This window comes from Diadema antillarum, unplaced genomic scaffold (genome assembly GCF_040938485.1).
Source record: "Diadema antillarum isolate AM-2024a unplaced genomic scaffold, OU_Dant_1.0 scf00000153, whole genome shotgun sequence".
NCBI lineage: Eukaryota > Metazoa > Echinodermata > Echinoidea > Diadematoida > Diadematidae > Diadema > Diadema antillarum.
The window spans coordinates 642,913-668,656 of NW_027271042.1; the positions used below are offsets into that span (position 1 = coordinate 642,913).

At 37.4% G+C, this 25,744-nt stretch overlaps 1 protein-coding gene across 1 annotated transcript in view; it reads left to right on the forward strand.

Moving 5' to 3' along the window:
- The window catches only part of LOC139721973 (dual specificity tyrosine-phosphorylation-regulated kinase 4-like), a 41,435-nt gene that overhangs the window by 6,553 nt on the left and 9,138 nt on the right, over nucleotides 1-25,744 (forward strand). The window contains exons 2-4 of the mRNA XM_071633292.1: nucleotides 17,646-17,738; nucleotides 24,702-24,895; nucleotides 25,565-25,629. Coding sequence (XP_071489393.1) covers nucleotides 17,646-17,738; nucleotides 24,702-24,895; nucleotides 25,565-25,629 — 352 coding nt within the window. The remainder of the gene's footprint in view (nucleotides 1-17,645; nucleotides 17,739-24,701; nucleotides 24,896-25,564; nucleotides 25,630-25,744) is intronic.

Below are 25,744 nucleotides of genomic sequence, written 5' to 3' on the forward strand. Positions count from 1 at the left end.
GGTGTCTTCAGAATGTGTAGGCTAGAATGTGGATGTAAGTTGGCATTTGGGATGGTGTCTTCAGAATGTAGGTTAGAATGTGGATGTAAGTTGGCATTTGGGATGGTGTCTTCAGAATGTAGGTTAGAATGTGGATGTAAGTTGGCATTTGGGATGGTGTCTTCAGAATGTAGGTTAGAATGTGGATGTAAGTTGGCATTTGGGATGGTGTCTTCAGAATGTGTAGGCTAGAATGTGGATGTAAGTTGGCATTTGGGATGGTGTCTTCAGAATGTAGGTTAGAATGTGGATGTAAGTTGGCATTTGGGATGGTGTCTTCAGAATGTAGGTTAGAATGTGGATGTAAGTTGGCATTTGGGATGGTGTCTGCGGAATGTACACGTACAATGTAAGTAGGTTAGAATGTGGATGTTTGCAGATCATACTGCACTGCTTCAGTGACTTTTCAGCTGAGGAATGTAAATGTGTATGGACATAATCTTGTAGCATTAGTGAGAAATATATTCTTATCAAGATAGACCTGGTGTAACAGTTTGACTTTCATGATCGTTGAAGATCCATTATAAATGTGCCACATATTAGTTGTAACTTTATCACCAGTGCTATTAAAATGAGATACCATTACCCATTGGATGGTCAAGATACTTCTCTGGGAGTTAAAGCTGACTATTCTTCAGAGGATTGTTACTTTGTTACTTGTGACACTTTGAGAAGTCGTCAACTATTCTGGTGACAGCTTGAGTTAGGGAAGGATTAACTTCAGATTTGTGCAATAGGTACCTCATAAAGATTCAATGCTAAGGTTAATGTTTATTGTTGCCATGAGTAAAGAGAACAAGGCAACGAAGAGTTTATTAAAATGACAGTATCTGACATATCATATGACAAACACACCTTGTGACAGTGACTCCACAGTGTAGTCCTCCCCGTGGTGTTGTCTGCTGGGACTCTGATGGCAGGGATATCTTCTTTGTTTGTTGCTCTTACACAAAAGATACAATGCCTGCACCAGAATGTTTTGTGCTTCCTTTAACCACGTAAATGGTAGACGGAATGTGTTTGATATTCTGAAAAAAGAAAAAGCTGTATTCATGCCATCATCCTATGCAGTTTTCCTAGAGGGCTAAGCAAAGCTTGTTCAGCCACCAGAAATGAAGAAGAAGAAAGACGGATGGGTTCAACTGTCCCCCACAGAGCGTGATGTTTGTTGACAAAGCTTTTATTCTCACAGGAAATGCACAGAGGTATTATTGAGACTAACTGAGAGTTTAGTACAGATTTGATTTTATGGGGTTGTTGTGTCAATAGAATTCTTTGGCTAGAGGGCAAGGAACATTCTAGGCCTTTAACTTAAATGCAGTTATCACATGCACTTCACATCATTAGTCAATCATTACATAAACTTGTACAATTCACTGAGACGTACTGTAGTCCAAGAATTCTTTAGCAATGTTTTGTGTAGCACACTGAGCTCTGTGCATCTTATGAGTCAGAGATTATGGGGGGGGGGGGGGATGCAAAATCTTGAGTCATCTTTCTGGAAAGGAACATATATTTTTGGCATGAAATCTTGAGAATTATATTTACAAATTTTGTATAAAGCATACAGCTGTAGCTTTTGAATTTAGAATGGTCCATTGATAAGAGGTGGTTTGAAACATCACTTTATCTTTAAATAACCCGTTGAGGACGGTTTGATTTTGCTACAACACACATTTCCCATAGACACTTGCCCGAGTATACTCGGGACTCGTCCTCAACGGGTTAATAAAGCTTTACCAAGCAGGATTGAATTCAAATTTTCAAATGATAAAGTAGAAATTCATCATGAGGGCAGACTATAAGCAACATGTAATTCTATAGCATTTAAGTAAGTCATGTAGAAAGAATTGTATCCTTCAAACATTTTTATTCCACTTGTGATTTTTCAATGAAAAAAACAACTGATAGGTATGAAAGAGAGAGATAGATGGATAGGCAGAGAGAGAGAAAAAGAAAGAAAGAAAGAGAGACAGAAAGAGAGAGCAGCATAGAGTCCATGGCACAGGAAAATCTTTTCAATTGCACAATACTGCTTTTCTGCTCACAAATGTCTTTTTGACTTTGTATCCAGACCTTTTTTGATACATATATTGTAGCTCAGTCAAACAGCTTCAACACTGGCAGCACGTATCATTAAACAGCAAATCATGCTTTCCTCAACTATTCCTTTGAACTAGTCTCTCATCTCATGAAATGAACCACATCTTGATTTGTAATGAGTGCTTCTGTGCACAAACACACCATTAATTCTCAAGCTCCTGACTGACTCTACTTTAATAAGTAGTCCTTCACTCTGGTCTTGATGAGAGAAAACAAAGTCTTTAACCCATTGAGGACAGACTTATAACAAGCATTTCCCATAGATATATGCTCGAATATTCTCAGGACTCATTCTCAATGGGTTAAGGCCAAAGTCTTGATGGTGAATATATTTATTTTAGAAGGTACTAGAAATACATGTTTTATGTCTGTTGATATAGTGGTCAAAGTAGCCATCACCAGTCTCATACTTTTCATTGTAGTGATATGACTTCAGGGCCACTTTCAAGACACATGTAATTCAAAGGTTTAGGGAAAAGGAAATTGATACAGTTGCATATCTGTTAATAATATCCTGCAATTACCAACATAGTAGAAATGATTTCAGCCTTCCAATATTGGAGAATAGTTATGACCATGTCACATGACCTGTATATGCAAAGAATGATGGATTGTGAGTATTTAGCAGGTGATAGCAGACTATTCAGGTGAGATTAAGCTTACTATTCACAACTCTTTCAGGTAGCCTTGAGGCTTTAAACATCACACTATTGGTATCAATGGCCAATTATGACTCTATAGCCAGAAAAATAGTCGGATGTGTGGTAGTACCTCAAAGCTCATTTCATTCCAAAACATTTTTTTTAACAGTCAGTATGATACAAATTTAATGAAATGTTCATAGTGCTCAAATTGCCTGACATTTAGTTTGTGTGTCAGTTTTCCTGTACACATCAGTTTGTCAACTTGTAATCATGTGATTCCTTTCTTCCTGAGTGATACTACATAGCTTGTCAAGTGCAAGTCCATTATCAATTTATCAGTTGAGTTAATTGTTCTTCCTCTTCCATGCCTGGATGCAATGCTTTTCAGCTGATCACTGATCACTCATGCAGAATGCTGCCTCTCAAGTGTGAAATCAATAAATGTTATAGTTATCTTTGAATGGTCACACTTCTTATCCTCGCCAGTTACCTACCTACAACACGTAGCTGGCTGGCTGGCTGCTTGGCTGGCGCACTACCGTACCCCCTCTGTTGTGGTGACATTAGGAAATGTTACATGTTAAGTCAGCTCACCTGTTTTTCTGCATATCAATGAGAGTGGGAGCCACCGGGTAGTACCTACGTCATTTGCTATCTGATTGTGGTAAATTCATTCAAAGTCTAGGTCATAGTGTTATAGGTCAAATATATACCTTTTCCCCCAGGAAGAGATTTACAGTAAAACCATGCATACATAAAGAAAAAAAACCTCCTTGGACCATTGTATGTAGGGATACGAAGGTGTTAGGGAGGAGCAAACATAGGATAATCTGACAAGAATTCCACAGCTGAAAAATCTGAACAATATTCTGTAGACACCTCAGGCAGGACTTGACACTGACTTTTCTCTCTAATGGCCCGTTTAGACCACTAAAATCTTAAAATTTGACATATTTTGGTGCCCCAAAAAGGAAATATATTGGCCCGAAATAAAAAAGGAGCATGACAAACCATTTTGAATCTTAGTTGCCTGATCAGACCACAGAAAGATTGGAATTTTGTAGCACGGTATAAGTTTCTAGTGGTTCCAGGCCAGTGGACCACCACTTACAGTATGTGGAGCCATGCCTGTGTTTCCTTAGGCAATCATCTCTTTCACTGTCTGCTTGATATTTTACATTCTAGTGAAATTTAAAAAAAGGCATAGGTCTATCATTTCACAAATAGATAGAGAACAAAAATGAAAATTGATCTGGGACTCTGCGGGAAAGAGAAATGTGTATGGAGGTGCTGTACCACTTGTGCCAAATAACAGATAATTATTCAGACAAGAACTCTCCATGTTGCTTCCAAATATAAATTTTTAATTACTTAGGTAGGTAAAAGCTTATTTAATGAAAATGATATTTCAATAAAGACCAAGTAGACAGTGAGTTTCATCATACAGCAACATACAGCAAAAATACACAATTCCACAGTAGTTAGGTCAACAGTAGAAAGCCCTTAATCCCTCCCCCACTAGGATACAATCAACCCCCCACACAGACTGAACGTATAATGTACTGTATTGTGCCTTCAGCTCCCGTGGAACTCAACTAGCACCGTGTGAAATGAGGCGATCAATATGACTTCCGCTACGTGTGAGACTGGCAAAACTAGAGCCATAACGCTACATTTACTTCTGCTCAATAAAGATGTCACTCAGTATTGATTAGACTCTCGATGAACTTCTGTATCAGTAATATAAATAAAATTTTGTTTATTGTCATCATCTTCACCTAAGCACGTGACAGTGTCCTCCATGACTTTTTGTTCTACATTCTTTCTCGTTCATTTTCCTTTTTTTTTCCTCATCATATGTGTTGCCTCTGTAGAACACTCAGTCTACTGAAAAGGTTTATCAGATTGATGAAAACACTTTTCATTTTATCTGGGAATTCATCATGGCACTCTGTATTTAAGACTGTTTTGTCAATACTTTGCTTCAGTCTACTTTGTTACATTTAATTTACTATAGTTGTCATGACAATTGGATATTTTTTTCTTTTTGCTACTGATATTTTGGCAATGATGTAATATGCTGTGTAGGTCGTACTAATACAAGAGAATGCCAGAAAATTAGAAATCATCAATGTCAAACAAGCTGCAACAATAGCATCGTGCAAGAAGTTCAGTGTAATAAGAACGGTTATAAATGTCACTTGCAACTTTGAAAAGAGTTGAATCTCTCTCGCCGTGAATAGAGCATTAGCCATTAATATTAAGGCTGGCAAATCATAGCCTTCTCCGTCACAGGGTATCAATTTTGGTTATCTTATACCAGTGGTTTCAATGATAAACATTGACACATATTGTAGCCATGTCTTCAGTTACAGTATACCGGTACATTTTTCCCAGATTGGTCAATGACTACTGGAAAATGTGGTTATCTTTACCTGTTAAAGATTTCCTCTGAGTATGATATTTATCTCATACCAACTAGAATGATAAGATGGGACTCTGATGGGTTTGGCAATTTCTAACCACTCAAAGTTGACAGAAATTGCCAAATGGTGACTTGAAATGAAGCAGAGAAAACTTGTGACCTGCCTATATAGCATAAACATATATCGTACCTGTTACAGCATGATGTTCAAACCAAAGCCATATTTGTGAACCACAATAAGAAAATTGTGACTAACATATTGATTATCAGTCAGAAGCACAAGTTATCGCATAATGCATTATGCTTCTCTTTAATATCACAGGACTTTATTAGAAAATACTGATGTATATATATAGTGAAATTCAAGAAGTGCTAAGTGTGTCACTTTAGTATCTGTAGCTTTCAAAGTATTCCTGTGATCAAATGTGCCGACCTCATGTACAATAACATCCATGATGAAGTTGCAGACATATACTCAAGCATTATTTTACTTTTATTGACAGTCTTTAGTGTTGAGCACATAATCCTTTACTCTGAACCAGTGTGAATAAACACCAGTACTCCAACAAGCCCATGGGTACATCCTGCCACTGTCATAGTAACACTCTATGAAAATCTTATAAGTGTGACACCCTTCTGTGATAATAGCCTGACAATAATTGATAGGTTTTGTTACTCTACATATAGGGAGTTATTTTCAATACAGTCATGCTGTAATAATACCCAGGTATAAAGAGTGTCTCCTCCTCTCGTACGACCTTTTGTAATGATGACAATACAAGCCATTCAGTCTCCCAGAGATTGTATGGGTTAATGAAGATTGTGACATTTTGCCTAAGGAAGACGTCTTAGCAGGGAAGTTTCCCACATCCCTAGTCTTAGTGTTACCATCACCTGACTGTCCACACCTTTTAACCTTGTGTATTGTACATTGTACAGGTGTCCACAGGGTGACTTCCATCACACCACAGCAGCAGGAGTAGAAGCTCAATAAGTGCAGTAGAAAACAATTGCTTCCTTCACTTCCACACACAAGATGAATTATTCATGCCTCATTGATGTTCACTGCCCTTAGTGTCTTGTGGACACAGCCCAGTGGACAGAAGGTGATAATGAGACACCCCTCATTGTTTAGCACAATATGATTAGGAGGACAAATACCAGCCCAGCATCTTCCTTTTGTCTCCTGTTGCTGTAGAAACATTGTCTCCCCCCATCTAACAACAGTTCTCGGTAAGACCAGCAAAGTGTTTGTGCACTATGGAACATGTAGCGCAAACAAAGAGTTGATCTTTTTATTGTTTGTCAGAGAATGTTCAAGCATTCATGGGTGTGGGGTGAAGACTGGTAGTTTACTCTAAGAGCTCCTAATCCCTTAATGCTGCCTGAGTGAGGGATTTACATGGACTATTCATTAGCTGGACCTTTTATGCATCTCATCAGGACTTGACAAATAGCAGGCAATATCCCTCTAGCTGATTTTCGTTGTATCTCTCAGGATGGATAAGGTTATTATGTGCACTATGAAATGTTGATAAATACCTGTGTGGATTGGACTGTCCCAGATGTCTGCCCTTCCTTTCCGATGTATGCATCAGGTTTGTACCATATCAAATTCTTTCCCCAATACCATGTGTCATACTTATATATAGATCAGTAAGGCAAAAAATATTCACTATCAGTATGAATATAATGATTCAAATTTTATTTGTTCCAGTTCTCTTTTTATTTTTTCATTTTGTATTTGTGTTTTCCCCTTTTGTCTAAAATCACATAAAGTAAATACACAAACAATTGGACCTCCATGCATTCTTTACTGAGGATTTTTGTTTGTCTTGAGGCAGCTATTTTTCATTTGGGTGAGAAATTTGATAATGGTCCCATCATTAATAACATGATTTGTTAATGACAAAACTGATTAACTTCAGTTACCCTCACCTCCATACACACATAGTGCATTCTACTGTGGAGTTCATGTCAAGAAACTTATCTGAAGTCTTGTTAGTATCTAACTTAAGTGGCACTTGATCATAGGTTTCTCAGCCTCCCATTAAAAACTTGATGTCAAGCGTCTGTCAAGAGGTTCATTGCAAGAGATGGTCATCAGACAGGGGTATATATGGTCAGTGGACCAAAGGTCAGTGATATGGCATCAAACAGTATGATTCTCAAGGCATCAGAGTGTGTAATGAAGGAATTGCAAAATTATGAAATGCCTTTTATGATGGCCATGCTACTTATCACCAGGGAAGCATGACAAGGTTTATAGACTCAAAAAGATTTCTGTTTGTGGACTAGAAAGCTAAATCTACTATGGTATGGTTTATTAAATGAAATGTTCTCGCAGCCAAAAGGCTGAATTGCAACATTTGTTCACACAATACATAGTTGATTAAAAAAAAAAGTATTTACAATTTTCAAATCATTCATCACTATTTAAAGAATAACAATTAACATCATTTACCACATTATTCATTATAAAATATATTACATTCACTACATTCAACACACTGTACGTGACGAATAAACATAAACTGATTAAAAGGGACCCATGCGGTTACTTCCTTTTTCTTACATTGTATTCACATCTTTCCCCTCCCTCTCTCTCACAAACACACATGCACGCGCAAACACAGGTACACTCATAAACACATACACACAATCATCTCTTCATCACATCCAATAAGTGACTCTCACACACATAAACACATACAGATACTACAAATTCTCATTCTCCCACCACACGGCATTACTGATTACAAGTGTACATTCGTCACACTTAAACTGCGTTTTGATCACATACAGTAATGTTTACAAACAGTCAAATGTACAATGTAATGAATGTTAACAAATATTGATCGGAGGACAACAAAATTATACATTGTAGATTCTGCATCGTAAGATAATCTGATGCAGTGTGATATCATAAAATATGCCTAATATACTCTCATATACAGTAATGTACTCTCATAATATATCTCCGGGAATTAGAACTACAAATAAATGTTTGGTTAGATATGAATAAAGACCTTTTCATTTTATGAGACAAGAGAGTTGAAGAAGACTCTAATTCACAATTTATGAAAACACTTCAGAGGCTGAAGCACAAACCATTCCATGACTTGCCACATTCATAATATTCCTACATCAACAGTTCAGGTGTGGCAGGAGGCATGGGGTATGAAAACTCAGGTTAACAATACAGTATGGAGTCAACTACACTATGACCAGCCTTCCTGTAGCTCCAGGAGGTTCAGAAGGTACTTTGTATTCCAGTATACTTTGTCGCTTCTGGGGTAAATGAAGATAGAGACTTACATGTATAGTCACAGTTGACAGTGATAATAATTATCATTTATAAAGTGCTTATTACTAAAGTTTTTAAGCAAGCGCTGAGCGTCTTGTAATGGAAAAGAATTAGAAAGGAGAAATTAGGTCATGAAGTAAATACTTGTAAGATGAAACAAAAATTACACACATCGTAAATCATAGCGTATAACATTAAGCTTAATTAATACAAATTACAGATCATGAGGGAACAGGTGGGTTTTGAGTAAATTTTTGAAAGACCCTTCTGTAGGATTTCTGCGGACATGGATGGGTAATTTGTTCCAAAGTGTAAGTGCAATAACACTGAAGGTATGGTCGCTGTAGCAAGTATGGGTCCGCAGTGCTAACGTACCATCTCTATTCTCCACTTGGTCTCAGCTGAATGGCTATCAGCATTCTCAGTCTTTTTGTTATAAATTTAGATGTTTTTTTCATACTTTTATTTCTGTTTATGATGTTTGATGTGAATTTCTTGTCAGACCTTCTGGTTTCTGTCACTCTCTGTCTTTACAAGGTATTGACAAACTGGGTAAGAATAGTTATCATACACAGTGTGAACACATTTCATTAGAAGGAGGAAGGGATGTGTGTGAGGCAATTAGCATGTCAGCGTGAGACAAAGAAAGCAAACAAGTCTTTAGTCACACCTTACACACTGCTGCTGGGTTTGTACCCAGAGATAGAAGATTGTCTTTTAACCCATTGAGGATGGGCTGATTTTGCTACATCGCACGTTTCCCTTTTACACCTGCCAAACTATGCTTGAACTAGTCTTCAATGGGTTAAAGCTGTTAATTGTATGGAACTTTTGACTGGTTTCACAATTGCTGAGAACCAATCTAAAGTGACTAATGAGAATGACGGCATGTCTAAAATATTGCAAACCTAAGGTTGAAGAGGAGAAAAAGAGCTGAAAACTTCGAACAAAAGTTAAACAATACTGGAGAGACAAGAAACACATAGACAGAAAATTAAAGGATGCATTTTTGTGCATTTTTTTAATTTTTAATTTGAGGAGAGATGGGGAAGTATTCCTTTAGAAGTTAAAGGAATTTATGCAGATAATGATGGGCCTTGTAAGAGAAGAGACAAACTGGAAAAAAAAAATCATTGGGAATGGGTAAAGATAGTGGGAATGATAAAAGATCCTCATTTGATGGATGTCATAGAGACAGATGGACAATAAAAGTCATCCTGTGTAATACACATCTCATGGGTCGACTTGATTGAAATATTATGTTGATAGAATACTGCAGATCTTATATCATGACATGTACAAAAAAAAAAAAAAAATGTGTGTATGACACAGATGTAATGAACTTAACCCATTGAGGACGTGCTGATTTTGCTGCAACATGCATTTCCCATAGACACGTGCCCAAGTATACTTGGGACTCGTCCTCAACGGGTTAAGTGGTGTGATTTTCATACAGTGTGTGAGATAAGCAAGCGGAAAGGAACTCTGCGAAATAGATGAGACAAGAAAGAAAAAATTAACCAGACAGGATTATACTGTACAATGTACATGAAAGAATGTACAACTGCTTGTGTGAGGATTGACAAGAATACTTTGTATTGGTATGAATTAAACCATTATGAGAGGACAGTGTACATAGTTCTGTGATGGATGCTATTCTCAATGGCTTCTAGACCTTGGTAGATAGAAGTGAACATTGAGTGTAATGCTTTGCTGGTATTTGCATGGCCTGTTTACATGCCTCTTGGAACTCACTTGTTGTTTAATCATGAGGTAGTGTGCAAGCATCTAACACTCTCAATGTCTTTGTATGTTTTCTGCCTGGAGCTGAATGCTGTGTTTACTTTCAACTTCACACTGTTGGCCTTTTCACCCTCAGACTGTGGATACAGACATTGAGAGTAACATGAGGATGGGGAGAGTTCAGTAACATTTGGCTCTTCCAAGAAAGACTCTATGGAGGAGGGAAAGCAGTGAGTCACTATACTAATGTGGTTGGCTGCTATCGAGACAAAGAAGCATTACATGATTCTTTTTGAAAGTCCAGTCGCAAACCTCAGCAGTTTGGGCTCATAAATGAGTAAAACTGTCCACATCACAGACCAGCTTTACTTCTTTCCATGATACAGAGGATAAAACTTTGCCTAATAATGTTTAAAGTCAGAGACTTCACCGGTACAGACATGGAGTTATTTCCTGCATGTATTGATGGTTAATGGCATAGCTTGGCAGGTCAAACTGTGTATTCTTCTTCACGCCTGGTGTTGACTGGTGTTGACTATTCACTCTTGATGTCAAATCTGAACTTCTCCTGGTGTTGACTGTTATTTCCAGGTGTTAACTGTTAGCTCCCAGTGTTAACTGCTAGCAACTGGTGTTGATTGTTAACTCCTGGTGTTTACTGTTAGCAACTGGTGTTGACTGCTCTTTCTTGGTATTTATTGTTCAGTCCTGGTGTTAACTGTCCTTCCCGTTATATCACAGGGAATTACATGTAGGACTAAATTGTCTCTGCTTCAGGTATGATTGTCAGTCTGAGTATACCTCTCATTAAATCTAGTGAAGGAGATGGATGTGGGAGCTTGATTGGGCAATCATGGGATTTCCTCCTGTAAAAAGTTAGAGCTGGGACAGCATTTTTTTTTTCATTTCCTTTGAAATAACAATGATTGTACATGTATCAGTTCTATGGTTACAAACCTGCCCTGTGTGGTGGCAGTTCTTTCTTCCAAACTGGATCTTGTGAAGATGTGGATGTAAGGTGGTCTTCCCTTTCTCAAGGGCTATTCCCCCTTTTTCCTGTTTTCTTCCCCTCCCGGCTGGGTATGACTTACTCCTATGAATCAAGCCATTACAGGAGACTTTCTGTTGAGTCAAGGAGGAGGAGAAGGAAGATCAAGTAACCCAAGGGAGGAGTATCTATCAATAGTTTAAGCAGCCATGCCATAATGAAGACATCTTCTCAGACACACTGTTAGATGTGAATATCTCACTAGGGACTGTAATCAATGAATAGAACTAGACCATGGATTTCTGTTGTCTTCAAGTTGATCATCCCTAAAGTCTCATTGCTTTGACGCACAAGTTCTATTTTTAGTATCTTTTGAGTTAAATTTAGTGCCAACTTTCAGTTTCTGTCCCCCTTTTCTCTCTATGATTAGTTCCATCAGGTCAAAAATAGCAGACTCTTTTGTGAGTCTTCCCAGTCATCAAAGTTAACTAAATTACATCAGATGTCGAAGCACTTTGTGTTGCTTAGTGGCTCAAAGATACCTGGACAAACCAGATGAGGTGTCAACAAAAGACCAGAATGTGGTACTGACACTAATGACATACTGGATACACCATAAGTTAGCGAGCCTAAATTTTCACGTATCGGAACTTCCCTATGATTTCGTGAGTGGTCAAATTCGCGATCGTGGAGTCCTGTACTGAGCAGAGAAATGTATATGTGCACATCACATTCACAGCATGATCAGAGTCAATATTTTTGAGTGTCTTTAATTTCGCAAATAGCACCTGACTCGTGAAATTTGCGAAAATAAAAACGTTGCGAAATGTTTGGCGTATACAGTGCTTTGTTTAGCATCAAAGTACACAACATTTTCTCTCTGAATTATGTTTATTTCTGTACTTTTCTCTAACTGTGTGGCTGTGACATCATCAGAATGGTACATGAAGGGAATAGCTTGACATCATCAGTAATATGTAGTTGAGATGTGTGGCTCATAAATTGATAGATATTTAGAAGTATACATCTTGTGATGGGCCTAGAAGAATACAATGCAAAGAAAAAAGAAGAAGAAAAAGAACATTGATTAGGGGTAAATTTTTAGCCTGCAGAATTCGCTCTCATAAAATCCAATGAAGAAGAGAAAGCTTGATAAGATCCATCTTATCATTATCTCTTGTAAAAGTATCAGAACTACTAGAAAGACATTTCATTTCCTTCGCATCAATCAGTTCTACGGTTAAAATCCTGTTGGTAGCAGTTCTTTCTTCCAAATTAGATCTTGTGAAGATGTGGAAGTAAATTGGTCTACCCTTTCTCCAGGGCTATTCCCCCTCTTTCCTGTTTTCTTCCCCTCCCCGACTGGGTATGACTTACTCCTATGAATCAAGTCATTATAGGAGACTTTCTTTTGAGTCAAGGAGGAGGAGAAGGAAGATCAAGTAACCCAAGGGAGGAGTATCTATCAATAGTTTAAGCAGCCATGCCATAATGAAGACATCTTCTCAGACACACTGTTAGATGTGAATATCTCACTAGGGACTGTAATCAATGAATAGAACTAGACCATGGATTTCTGTTGTCTTCAAGTTGATCATCCCTAAAGTCTCATTGCTTTGACGCACAAGTTCTATTTTTAGTATCTTTTGAGTTAAATTTAGTGCCAACTTTCAGTTTCTGTCCCCCTTTTCTCTCTATGATTAGTTCCATCAGGTCAAAAATAGCAGACTCTTTTGTGAGTCTTCCCAGTCATCAAAGTTAACTAAATTACATCAGATGTCGAAGCACTTTGTGTTGCTTAGTGGCTCAAAGATACCTGGACAAACCAGATGAGGTGTCAACAAAAGACCAGAATGTGGTACTGACACTAATGACATACTGGATACACCATAAGTTAGCGAGCCTAAATTTTCACGTATCGGAACTTCCCTATGATTTCGTGAGTGGTCAAATTCGCGATCGTGGAGTCCTGTACTGAGCAGAGAAATGTATATGTGCACATCACATTCACAGCATGATCAGAGTCAATATTTTTGAGTGTCTTTAATTTCGCAAATAGCACCTGACTCGTGAAATTTGCGAAAATAAAAACGTTGCGAAATGTTTGGCGTATACAGTGCTTTGTTTAGCATCAAAGTACACAACATTTTCTCTCTGAATTATGTTTATTTCTGTACTTTTCTCTAACTGTGTGGCTGTGACATCATCAGAATGGTACATGAAGGGAATAGCTTGACATCATCAGTAATATGTAGTTGAGATGTGTGGCTCATAAATTGATAGATATTTAGAAGTATACATCTTGTGATGGGCCTAGAAGAATACAATGCAAAGAAAAAAGAAGAAGAAAAAGAACATTGATTAGGGGTAAATTTTTAGCCTGCAGAATTCGCTCTCATAAAATCCAATGAAGAAGAGAAAGCTTGATAAGATCCATCTTATCATTATCTCTTGTAAAAGTATCAGAACTACTAGAAAGACATTTCATTTCCTTCGCATCAATCAGTTCTACGGTTAAAATCCTGTTGGTAGCAGTTCTTTCTTCCAAACTAGATCTTGTGAAGATGTGGAAGTAAATTGGTCTACCCTTTCTCCAGGGCTATTCCCCCTCTTTCCTGTTTTCTTCCCCTCCCCGACTGGGTATGACTTACTCCTATGAATCAAGTCATTATAGGAGACTTTCTTTTGAGTCAAGGAGGAGGAGAAGGAAGATCAAGTAACCCAAGGGAGGAGTATCTATCAATAGTTTAAGCAGCCATGCCATAATGAAGACATCTTCTCAGACACACTGTTAGATGTGAATATCTCACTAGGGACTGTAATCAATGAATAGAACTAGACCATGGATTTCTGTTGTCTTCAAGTTGATCATCCCTAAAGTCTCATTGCTTTGACGCACAAGTTCTATTTTTAGTATCTTTTGAGTTAAATTTAGTGCCAACTTTCAGTTTCTGTCCCCCTTTTCTCTCTATGATTAGTTCCATCAGGTCAAAAATAGCAGACTCTTTTGTGAGTCTTCCCAGTCATCAAAGTTAACTAAATTACATCAGATGTCGAAGCACTTTGTGTTGCTTAGTGGCTCAAAGCTACCTGGAAGAAACCTACAATTTGTATAATGAGATGTCAATGAAAATTCAAGAGCAAATTCCCAGCATTTCCTCAGATATTTAACAATTAAAAAAAGAAAGATTTTTCTTCTATATTGTTAGAGTGCTTAAGGGGAATGAAACCTGAACATACATATAGATTGGATGAATACAGCAATATAATTAGAACACATTAGTGAACATTTTAGGAAAATCAGATAATCCTTTCAAAAGTTAGGAATTTTTATAGTTTTGGTGTGGCCATCACTGGATGAGATGACTGTAACATTTTGTGATGAAAAAAAAAAACAGTATGAAGAAAATCTAAAGAAAATTGAGCACATTTTCATATTTCTAGCATTGTAGCAGAGCATTAGACTTACAATGTTTCTATACTTCTACTTTGGGGTGATGTGATGTTGGTAACCGAAAGTAAAAAGTGTTTTGAAATATTCTCATGGAGCTTCATGTCATACTACAATGAAGCCTTTTTTATTCTGGCTCATGCCTTGTTTGAGGTCTTTGTTTCCTTTTAGACCAGAATGTAGCACTCACAACAAGGACATACTTTAAACCTCTGAGAATGCAAAATTCTGTGGCATTGGTCTGAATTAAGTTTATTTCTGCAATAATCTGTAACTTGATAGATGTACCTGTTCAGCTACAATGTAAGTACATGTAGCTTTGAATATTGCTGTATACATCGTACTGTGGTTGCTTGAGTTACATTCCTTGAAGTATATTGTATCCTGTATCATATGAAAAGCCAAAGAAGGCATAAGAATATCATACATGAATGGAGAGTATGAGTTCAGGAGAATGTAGCCAACCTCAGGCACTGCAACAATTCCCAGGAAATGCTTTCAATTGTTTGTGAATTGTCATTGGCGTTTGGCCATAGGTTTTGTCAAGCATGCACAAGTTGTGGAAGCCAAAGAAGCCAAGTCCCAATCAATACTGACTTGCCAGGCTAGCCACAATGCCCATACAATAAAGTCAGAATTGTAGGTGCCATGGATTAGCTGTAATCAATAAGAAATGATTGTATGAATAGTGCAACATGTGTTGTATGGAGGTCCTACAATGCCTGCCCCCATGGAACCAGTACTAAGACCATCTCTGGTGTGGACCAGGAGTATGTTATCTTGTACACTGACTGGTTGGCTAGAGTGACCTCCATGGGTGTTTTCATCAATAATACGTCATTGTGACCACGGCCATTCTACAAAGCAGGAGAAAAGCATTGTTTGAAAATATTGACCATTTTAACAACCAAATTGTGAAAAGCTATCAAGAAACAGGATAATAATCTAAAACCCTTGAGTGAAAGCTAGGTACTATACATGAAAAAAAAAAACAGTCTGATAGACTTGAATACATCCTCACACATAACATAAATGACCATCTAGCTCTCAGCTGCACAGGGGCATTTAAAGGCCATGTGAACTCCAAGTGTACTTTGGCTGTAGAGCCTTCAAAGCACTGACATCACACCTAAATTACTGCTCAATGTAAAGCTGACTTTGATACAGTAACTAAAAATACAGCTGTAATGTACAAATTGCCACCTTTCTCACAGAATAGTTGTCACCAATATGTTTCGCAAAGCATTTAAGCAAAGCCATTCCTTGTTTCATTGTTACTGTGCAAATGAAAGCTTCAAACTGTTACCATACCACAGAAAAAGACACAAAATAATCAATCCTTATCTCATAGTCCTTCTCACTTCTACTCACCTCAAACTTAAATATAACCAATAAAAGCACTAAAGGTGCCATTACAAAATGGCATTGGGAGAACAATGAGATATTCTACCACCTGCTAAACTGGCTGTGATAAGTGCATCTAACCTGACATTCTGATGCGGCTGAACTTTTTCATTGAGCTATTCTATTGTCTCCTTTCAGTTCATTTCTCTTTTTTAGCAAAGAGGAATTTCACAAAGTCACTATGTCCACATCTTAGGTAGTTAATCATCACCTGCTATCACATTGATATCAGAGGTAGTAGTCATTTGAGAAGTTTTGTACAAGTCAACATAGGAAATTATGATCTGTGTGAGGCAGTCATACATCTGCCTTTACATGACATGTCTAAATATTATTTCAATAGTGACCAATGTCCAAATGTGCAAGTATATGTCTGGTGACTAGTGTAGATAAATGACTAATTGAAGAAAGCCTTGAGACTAATTTGAAGTGTCACACAGTCTGCTCTCTGACTAGTTTACATTCACTCCGTAGAGAACAAGCACCATAGCATGTTGATCTAAAGTTGATCAAGATTGATGGATTGATTGTAACACCATCTCTTCTGCCACGTCAATTTGTTTCAACTCTCTTGTTTATAGCCAACCATGCACCTGCTGCTGTTTATTTTTAGACACCAGTCACAGAGAGCAGATGATGAGCAAATTAATTCTGTCTCTCTTTTTTTTTTTTCATTCAGGGCTGTGTTGTTTAGAATGGATGTTTTGGTAGAGGTATTTATTTTTCAACTCGAGCTTCTTGAAAAGGCTGTAGTATATCAGAATTATGATTTGTCTTTAAAGGGTATGATACACAACACACAAAAATGAGAGTCAATATTTTTCTCAGATGCTGTTTGTATGCTGTGCTTTATTACTGCACTGTGAAACCTTGAAGGCAAACTGTGATGTTTGACAGGAAGAAGTCATGAGGCCACGGCCTAACATGTGACCTTAACTGACTGAATGAGATACATGTACATTTTAGGCATCAAGTCATTATGCCGGCAGATTCACAAAGGCACACTAAATACAGCTGTATATGGGCTGCTGTGTTCATACCATAATTACAACCTCTCAAAACGTGTTATTTGCCATACTCTCTCTGCGCTGTAACATGTCATGTGGTTTATACATGTAGTCTATCGTGAGACCCGAAATTTGTATCTATGTAATCACTTTTGTGTTATATGGGGCTATGTCTATCTCTTTACCAGTGTTTCTAGCCCACAATTCCACCTGTAAAATGTTAAAACTGAACAAATGATTTACAAGATATGCTGAAGTTACCATGATCAAGTTTATGAATATGATTCCAGTTTCTCTTACAGATTTTAGTCATGAGCATGAGCCATGGGCATGTTCATGATTTTATACACAAAAGTAATTTCATATCAGAAATTTGTAAGCTAAAGAAGGCTGAAAGAAAACTGGTGTCAGTGATAGGACAAAACTTTAGTTAGAAAATCAGAACATATTTATACAAGATGTGCAGTTGTCATTCCACATGTATTGATGAAATTAATCTTTGTGCCTCTCTCTGTCATTTTTGTGTATTTGCAGACCCGTGAAAAGAATCACATCGGTACTGGTGGGACTAAAGGGAGTCAGCCCATTGGAGTGTTAGGCAGGAGAACAAATGCCCTTCAGAATGAGGTAATACCAAACACCATTATCACTTGTTCACATTGAAGCTTTCCCTTACAAGAGGGAAATAATGCATCTGAAACACACTCCTCAATCATACCTCCTGTATCAATCTCATCCCATGTCTGGTGGGGATGAATGGAGGTAGTCTTAACTTGAATGGTTTGAATTCTTCAGTTCATCTCTTAATACTCATCCTTTGTCTGTCATTGATAGCAACTCTTACATTCTGTCAGTTTATGTTCATATTTTATCTTGGGCATAACATACATGCATCAAGAATAGAAAGTCATTTGTCGGCATAAAATATCATGGACTGAAGGATAATGGTTATTATGCTGACTGTTATATTCAGTCTTCTCCTTATAATCAGTGCTGAAAAAATATGACACAGTGTTGGCAATGATAATGTTTTATGAGTATCCAGATAAAGCATGAAGCCAAAAGAGTATTTTTTAACATCCTATTACATCACTCCAAGAAATGTTTCTTTTGTTGGCAGTGAGTGAAATTCTGGTTAAAACCCTAAAATGCTTCAATTCGCACTCAGGGTTCCACTTGCTAGCCCAGCATACTTAGAAATGTTTCTTCCACTCATCATAAGCCATGTGCATCGTACCAGTCAGGGATTCTAGTGAAATCAGTCTTGCAGTAGACTGCCCAGTGCTGGATACATACAAAGGATTACATGTGTTCAAACCTTGTAAGGGGAGGATGTGTGCTCTAACATCTCATATCAAAGGGTCAATACCCGGGTTTGATAAGATACTCCTTCGCTATTTGAAAAGGATATCATAAGCTTGGCCACCATAAACAGTTCTGCTAGTTTACCAATAATTGTCATTCATTGTTTCCAAAATCATTCTTACCATATAAGGAAGAGTCAGGAGATTGTCTTGAGATTCTGGAGATTTTCAAGTGCTTACTAGCCTTGTAAATCACATTTGAAGTTATCTTGTCCTTACTAATATGTGTAGAGGTATTGTAAAAGAGGAAAGTTTTGCTTAAGCAGATTTTCACACTCTGCTGGGTAAGATAAATTTTGGACATTTTTAGTTCCGCAGGATCAACATCTTATGGTATCATATATCACAAGCAAAATATTCCTGTGCGAGCCAGTTTCATGTTGCAAGAAATTGTAAAAATGTCCACGCTGCAAAAATTTTCATTTTTACAATATCTGTTTGGCTCTTGTTAGAAGCATGGCTTTAAATCACCATCAAAACAGAATTTGCACAGCAATGTAATCTGAAATCCACCTGTGAAAATAAAAGTGTAATGCATGGATAAAGTTGTATGATCCTAGGCACCAATGCAGACAGCAGCAAACAAGGTTTCCCTGGGAAGAACAAGTTACTCTGGCCATTTTTCTTAAAGAACAAAATTATTAGGAGTAGTCATGAAATATCAACTGGTAAAGTTTTTTTAATCCTGCAGAGTAATATATTCACCAAAAAACTGTGCAAACCATCAGTTTGTCAAAAGAACATGCTGCAAATTAGTGACTGGCGTTCAATGCACCGTGTACACACAAACTTTAGTTTGCATTTTACTAGATGAATCTGGGCTCCTCGTGAAATTCGTACAAGTTTCACACACGCGAACATTTCTGCCTTTATGGTACATCTTTTGCCTTTATTGTACATCTTTTGAATATATTCAAATTCAGTTACTTTTTTTTTTGCTGCTATGCAAGCTACACTGATTCTCCAGGCTGTATGTGGCTGTCTCTCTTGGGACTCACATCTATGTAAAGAGAAGTTTGCCCCTGAAAATCAAACTTTCACAGACCAAAGGGATGCATGATGCTTGTACATAATGGTTGTTCTCTTCTTTAACATCAAATATCCATTTATGTTTGACAAAGTGTGATCATGCATTGAGCAAGACCTGTACCGGTAATTGAGTACCTTGGGACATGATTAGAGAGAGGTGTTGTATACCATTGTGAGTGAGAACAAACAGTATTCCCTATGGTAGGGACTAAATGGGCAAACTCTTTGTACTCATACATTTACTCATCAAGACTCTAACAAACACCAATCCATGGTACCACAGGTCTTCCTTGGATCCCGTCATTAAGGATGAGAGACAACAATGTAGCATTCTGTATAAAACTCTTTTTATAGGCTCCTGTAACCTGTGGGATAGGGTGTGATTGTTGCACACTCAAATAGTTACATCTTAAACAGGAATAGAAGGGAAGGGTTGGGATTCTACTTTCCTACTTTCCTATCATGCAAGGAAGTACAAATCATTTTGAGTGATTTTTTTATACAGGAAGTACACTGCATGATTGAACAAGCAAGCATCTCTATCTATCAGGAAGTATTGGTACATTTAATCCTATAATCAGAAAAAGAGAAAGATTGTTTTAAAAAGAAAGGCAGCTTCTTTTTTCACTGTGTAAGCTTGTACTTCACACCCTCATCTATTAAGGGAAAGGCTGATTATATTCAATCCAATTAGTTCTTTATAATATCTTCATGGACAAAACATGTTGAGGGTAATTCTTCAGTGAAACTCTGTGATTCCTCTTTCCTCCACCCCCCCCCCCCCCCATTCACATGTGTTGTTGGAGAGAAGTTGGACCCTTCCACACATTTAGCACACATAGTATAAGATGTGGATTAAGAAATGTAGGTAGGCTTTTATGCTCTTTTGTTACATGATCAGTGTTATTACCTGCACGTCCAATGTTACACAATGAGACAAGAGTTGTCTCCTTCTAAATTTAACCTGACCATGGCAACGTTTGCACCTGTCATTCTACTGTCTGATGTCGTTGTATGAAGGATTTCAAAGTCATCCTCTGATGTAGTGATTACTTCGAGGAAAAAATATATTTGTATCTATGGGATATGAGATTACAGCTGTGCTGTACCCTCTAGGGCCTCTAGCCTTTATATTTGTGTGTGATTCATGCACTCATGTACATGTAGGATCCTTAAAAGTCACGATAAGGTTTTCCTCAGATTGGTTAATTTGTAATTAACTGTTATAAAATACAGTATCGGTATACTCCTGTGGAGTGTAATGTGTCCTTATAAGGTACAGATTAAGCCTCCAATAGAAATACAGTTATTCTTTTTTTTTGTTTCTCCATATAGCTACTATGAACACAAAAATTACATCTAGTCATTTCTCTTGTATAAAGATAATGAAATGAGCATTTATTCATATTTGGTAAGCGTAAATAAGTCAATATTTCAATGTAAATACATTGTATTGGGCCTACTAAGCCAAGAATACAGGCTATTGAAGTATGTAGGCTCATCAAGCCTTTGAAAGCGAAGCACTGCTTTTACAAATATCTCTTGACCAACAATGATTAATACACTGATTTATGGAGTAGTGTACTGTTTTTTGCAGTTACAGGTCATTTCTAAAATATTTTGAAGTATCTACTTTGCTTTTAAACAGTTTCTATGCTACAGAGTCCACCTTTTAAATTGTCATACCATATCTAGTTTAGATATGAATAGTGCTGTCACCCTGATAGATGTGCTACAGACAGCCCTAATGTAGCACAGACCTACCCCGAGCTGTATTAAATGTTAAAAAAAAAAAGTGTGGAAAGCAAGATAATATTAACAGAGGGGTGAAGGTTGCGGGGTGAATTTTCTTCAATTTTGCCTGCCTCTTTTTCCAACATGTTTGTTAAAGTTGTAGATCAGTAGTTGTGATCATACACATTTCATTTGTAGAGGGAAACAAAATTGAAGAAAATTCACACCTCAATAAATGTCTTGTTTTTTATATTTTTTTAACACAATTATATTAATCATGCATAAATTAGGTTTTATGGGGATGAGGTATGATTTACCTACTTCTGGAAGATTATGAAGGATTTTACATAATCAAATCACAGATATGACCACTACTAGCTGGGTATGAGATGCACAGTCACCTAGTTTATGGCCAAGTGCCTGTTAGCCTACAAGGATCTAGGGGTCTCATATATGCTCATTCACTTGGCTGGACGATGCTAAGATGCTGACGAAAGTGTGGACCAATCAAAATTTTCATGTGAGCCAACACTCTTTGTAAAAGTGTACATCCAGCAATATTGCTTACAGTCAAATCAACACTTTGACTGTGTGCATTATCTTCTAGGCCATTGTTTGTAATGGCTTAAGTAGCATTTTCTAATTTTAAACATAATAAAAGTGTTTGATTCAATACTTCATTTGTAGGTGTGTACACATGCAATCTTGTAGGTGTGTACACATGCAATCTTGTAGGTGTGTACACATGCAATCTTGTATGTGGCACAGAAGTAGACATGATAATGACGTCATGTCTTTATGTCAGTTTGATACATTTTGAAAAAACAAGGACGTAATAGTCTTCACCAACATACATGTAGCTGAAAGGGATGGTACAGTTTTAGTTGAGATGGGGCTACAGGTTTCTGATTTCTTGTTGATGTTTTTTCTTTTTGAGATAATGAGAAACCTGTTATGAAATATGAAAGATCATTTAATTGTCCCCGCCGAACGAGTTCGAGCAGGGGACTATGAAACGGGCTCCGTACGTGTGTGTGTCCGTGTGTCCGTCCGTCCGTCTGTCCGTCCGTCCGTGTGTCCGTGTGTCCGTGTGTGCGTCCGTGTGTGATCAAAATCTTCAATTTGCTACTTCTCTGTCATTTATGAGCCAATTTTGATTCTGTTTGCTTTATATGATAGCACTACATGGGAGCTTTGAAACTTCTACACAGAATTTCAGTCGTGACCTTTGACCTTGACCTTTGACCTATATTGTACATTTTGCTACAAAATGCTACTCCTTCGCCATTTCTAACCCGATTTCGATTCCGTTTGCTTTATGTGATGGCACTAGGTGAGGGCTTCAAAACTTCTACACAGAATTTTGACCTTTGACTTCTTTGACCTTTGACCTTGATTTTTTGACCTATATTGTACATTTTGCTACAAAATGCTACTCCTTCGCCATTTCTAACCCGATTTCGATTCCGTTTGCTTTATGTGATGGCACTAGGTGAGGGCTTCAAAACTTCTACACAGAATTTTGACCTTTGACTTCTTTGACCTTTGACCTTGATTTTTGACCTATATTGTACATTTTGCTACGAAATGCTACTCCTTCGCCATTTTTAACCCGATTTCGATTCTGTTTGCTTTATATGATGGCACTAGTTGAGGGCTTCAAAACTTCTACACAGAATTTTGACCTTTGACTTCTTTGACCTTTGACCTTGATTTTTGACCTATATTGTGCATTTTGCTACAGAATGCTACTCCTTCGCCATTTCTAACCCGATTTCGATTCCGTTTGCTTTATGTGATGGCACTAGGTGAGGGCTTCAAAACTTCTACACAGAATTTTGACCTTTGACTTCTTTGACCTTTGACCTTGATTTTTTACCTATATTGCACATTTTGTTACAAAATGCTACTTCCGGCGGGGACATATGTTACGCACCGCGTAATTTCTACTTTTCCTTGTTCTAAGAGGAATTCAAAGTTATTTAATGAAAATTGGTTTTGAAATGGCTGAGATATCCAAAACAAAATGATCCTAATAAAAGGTGGGACCCACCTTTTATTAGGATCGCTGTGTTTTACTCTTTTTTTTTTATATCTCAGCCATTTCAAAACTGATTTTCAAAAAGTTAAATGCTGAATCTTTATCTCATCTCATCCAGCACCTTTGAAGCACTAAACTTCATATTCCACCTGTGTGTGTTTTTGTTTTCAAAAGAACTTCCAATACATATTTTGTAACTAGTTAATTTGTTATAAATTGTAGCTTTTTAAATATTATTTAGTCATTATCTTGCTGCTACACTTTATACTTATCCCCAGCACATCCCTTTACCCAGCGTTTGGGCTAGAAGAGAAGCCGTATGAGATAGAAAATGTTTGCCCAATACCAACAGCCTTCAAATCAATCCCAGAATCCTTAGTAGTGAGTGGTCTATCATTGTGTCATCTCAAGAGATAGGAGTGTCTGGATTTCATCCATGGAGAGATGTCTTCTATCTACCTTGTCAACCATCCAAATTGAAGTTAGAATAAATGTGCAGAGTTAGGCCAGTGAATGATGTTGTTTGTGCCAAGGGACTTTGTTTAACAGTGTGGTACCAAAATGGCTTCAGCAAAGCTGGATTAGAACCTCACATTTTAGCAGCACAATCTAATATCCCATCCAGTAGGAAGTTGTATGTATCTCATAAAAACAGATTTTGCCATCTGCAATTTGTCCAATTACTGTGGGTACCGTTATTTATTTCTGTGAATGGTGTAGTTTAAATGAGAAAAGAAGCTACAGCTATGTACATTTGTACATGTACACCTGTATACTCTGAAGAAGACTTCTACTGGGACACAGTACAGTCTTTGAAAGAGACTTAACCCTTTGTATTACATACACCATTGATGTCAGTAATTTTGTTCTTGAGCTCTTAGCCAGTGATTATTTGGGAAACAAGATGAGGTTTTTCTCAAAAACAGAGTTACCGCAGCAAATTCGTTGTGGTATTGCTAGGAAACCAAAACCCAAGAGCAATGTGGATTGGGGGAAAGCAGTAACATGAGTAGAACACATCAGTGAAAGTTTAGTGAAAGTTTAAGGAAATTGGACAATCGATGCAAAAGTTATGAATTATTAAAATTTTGGTGTTGGAACCACTGGATCAGGAGACTAATAGAGTTTATGATGTCATGTGTTGACAACAATATAGAGAAAATATAAAGAAAATTCAACATGCCTTCACTTTTCTAGCGTAATGAAAGAGCACTTGACTAACTGCTTTCAGAAAGCAGGGGGAATTCTTACTACCCTTAACATATATCAGTATCAAGTTGATGGAATGTGTAATTTTCATGAAAAATAATATTTTGTGGAACTAACTTAACCTGTGAATGCTTTACTCAGGTTACCAAGTATGGGATATAGATATTTATTGACAAGCATTTTTTCCTCTCTCTTTCTTTCTTGCCCTGACAGAAACTGTCCAGCAGTCTGCCACCAACCTCCAACACCCAGAGCTCCTTTCCCCAGCTGGGCCTGGGGCCCAAGGCGGGCACCATGGGTGAGTCTCTACCCCAGCTGACCAACACTCAAGGCCACTTGGTGTCATCAGGGATACACCAGACCACTGTAGGGGATCATCTCAAAATACACCGGCAGAACACAAAGCTGTGAGTTCACTCAAAACTTCCAAGGCATACCTTCTATCAATTCATTCTTCAAAAATCTCATCAACTACCTGCTCTCTCTTTCTATCTTTCCTTTTTCTCATTCTGTTTCATGTTCTTTTGCTCATAACTCTCCAAACATTAAAAATGGTTAATGGGTCATATGTTTGTACCATCTTACTTTATTTGCCTTTTTTTATGTCATCTTAATTTTCTACCAGAACATGACTATAACCACGTGTATAACTTCATTCTTTCGTCCTTGAAATTGAGCTTTCCTTTATCATGCAAAGTCAATTCCTAATGCCTGACACAAGAGGGCAGCATTTTTAGACATGACTAAATCCATTACAACCTCCAAATGATTGGAAACAGATAATGATGCTGTCACAGTGGAGAGCCCCAGTGGATGGATGTTTGTGATAAACTCTGCACTGACTGACCAGTATTAAAATACAAAATTGTCTTTGTAGATTTGTTTTACAAAGTTTGTGTGGTAGGTAAGATATGCAGATTTTATCAAAATGGCGTTCATTGCAGTACACATTATCAAGGCCCATTTCCAGCTCAGAAAAAAATGACTTTCATTATGATACTTTTTGAAAGGCAGACATGTGATACATTGAATAATCTATATCATTTTTATCTTAATTCGTCATGTTGTAAACCCAGGGAGGAGTTGAAGAGGCAAACCAAGAATGAAGGCAAAGAGACAAGATCACCCCTCAAACCTAATGGTAAGTAGTCTTACAATCAAGACCATGATGGGCAAGGAACTGTTTTCCCTTTTTCAATAGCCATTCTAGCCTAAGCTTACACTTTGCATGCAGTTTTAGTGTCAAACCACAATGT